The sequence below is a fragment of the Coccinella septempunctata genome, chromosome 4 (genome assembly GCF_907165205.1).
Source record: "Coccinella septempunctata chromosome 4, icCocSept1.1, whole genome shotgun sequence".
NCBI lineage: Eukaryota > Metazoa > Arthropoda > Insecta > Coleoptera > Coccinellidae > Coccinella > Coccinella septempunctata.
In genome coordinates this window covers 33,792,088-33,793,644 of record NC_058192.1, presented here as the reverse complement: position 1 = coordinate 33,793,644, position 1,557 = coordinate 33,792,088, and the positions used below count along the sequence as shown (strand labels likewise).

Sequence of the window (1,557 nt, the reverse complement as noted above, 5' to 3'; positions counted from 1 at the left end):
TGACCACCACTTGGAATGAGATCAATCCGAGTAGGCTCTCATATCCGAATCTGCTGGCAAATAGGGTTAGATGGATATTGGAAAATGAAAAATTTTCAAGCGTCTAACTCGAATACATCAGAAAAAGCGTGAGACCATACGCCCCAGTCCCAACTCATGGCGCTACCATCACTGAGGAGGCAGAGTTCAAGCGACGCTTGAGTACAGGAAAACAGAGAAAGTTCTCAGAAGGTTCATACAGATGTATGCCAAGATCAATCCTCACGAGAGGCCAAGAATACCAAGACTCAAAGGATCACTGAAGATATTGGAAAGTGTTAGAAGGACAAATGAAATAATGGAAAAAATCATGCCAGACAATCTCAACATCAAACAAGTCACTGACTATGTTTATGCCGGGGCTGCAACTGTGTGCGAAGAAAATAACGTGAGGCTAATTGTTACCAAAAGCCGAATACGAGAGAACAGAGCACCACCATGGAAGATCCGCCTGGAAAAAAAAATAGAGAGTATACGATCAAAAATAGGAGTACTACATACTTACCTGAACTCCAACTCGCCATCCAGAAAAACAACTAAAAAGATCTCATGCATAGCATCAGAACACAATGTAAGAGGTAGAGATGGACCCTTCAAGCAAAAACTTGTGGTAATATATGACACCCTGAAACAGAAAGCACAAGCATTAGGGAATAGGGTGAAACGATATAATGAAAGGGTAAAAAGGTACAAGAATAACCAGTTGTACTATAAAAACCAAAAACAGTTCTACCGACAACTAGAGGAAACAACTACAGCTGAAGAGGATTTCCCAAAACCCGATGAAATGCGCACAACATGGGAAGAAATCTGGAGCGACAAGGGAGAGCATGATGATGGGGCGTCTTGGATACGGGAAGCAGAGGAGGAATCAAAAAATTATGTCATGGATCAGGTTACCATCACTGAGGATGATGTTAGAGCAACATTAAAAAAAACATGCAACTGGTCTGCGCCGGGACCCGATGGGCTCCATAATTACTGGTGGAAGCACTTCAGCTCCACACATAAAAAAATAGCAAAGTTATTTCAGCAGGCCTTGGTGAATCCATCTCAATTACCGAACACCCTAACACTTGGCATAACTCACATGATTCCGAAGGGGCCGAAAAACAATAATCCCAAAGATTATAGGCCAATTACCTGCTTACCTGTCGTATATAAAATCCTGACAGGAGTGATAACCCAAAAAATCTGGAAACATGTTGGAAAAAACAAAATTCTAGCACGTGAACAGAATGGATGCCTAAAAGATGCAAAGGGTAGCAAGGAGTTGCTACCTATCGATGGCATGGATTGATTATAGAAAAGCCTTCGATTCTATACCACATTCATGGCTGCTAAAAACTTTAAGATTATATGGAGTATCGGAGGCGATAATCAATTTCCTCAAATATCTTATGCTGACATGGAGAACAAGACTACACCTGAATACGAATACAGGTGAATATACAACGGCTGAAATCAACATCAGAAGAGGGCTTTTCCAAGAAGACAAATTAAGCACACTCTGGTTCT

The 1,557-nt window shown here is 41.2% G+C and overlaps 1 protein-coding gene across 1 annotated transcript; it reads left to right on the top strand.

Moving 5' to 3' along the window:
* The first annotated feature begins 241 nt into the window (after positions 1-241).
* LOC123311658 lies at positions 242-1,339 on the top strand. Its single transcript, XM_044895727.1, has one exon. It carries the CDS (start codon positions 242-244, stop codon positions 1,337-1,339), a length of 1,098 nt encoding a protein of 365 aa, XP_044751662.1.
* The last annotated feature ends 218 nt before the right edge of the window (positions 1,340-1,557 follow it).

Coding starts and splice junctions, on each gene's coding strand:
- LOC123311658 (XM_044895727.1), top strand. CDS start 242: ATGTATGCCAAGATCAATCCTCACGAGAGGCCAAGAATACCAAGACTC.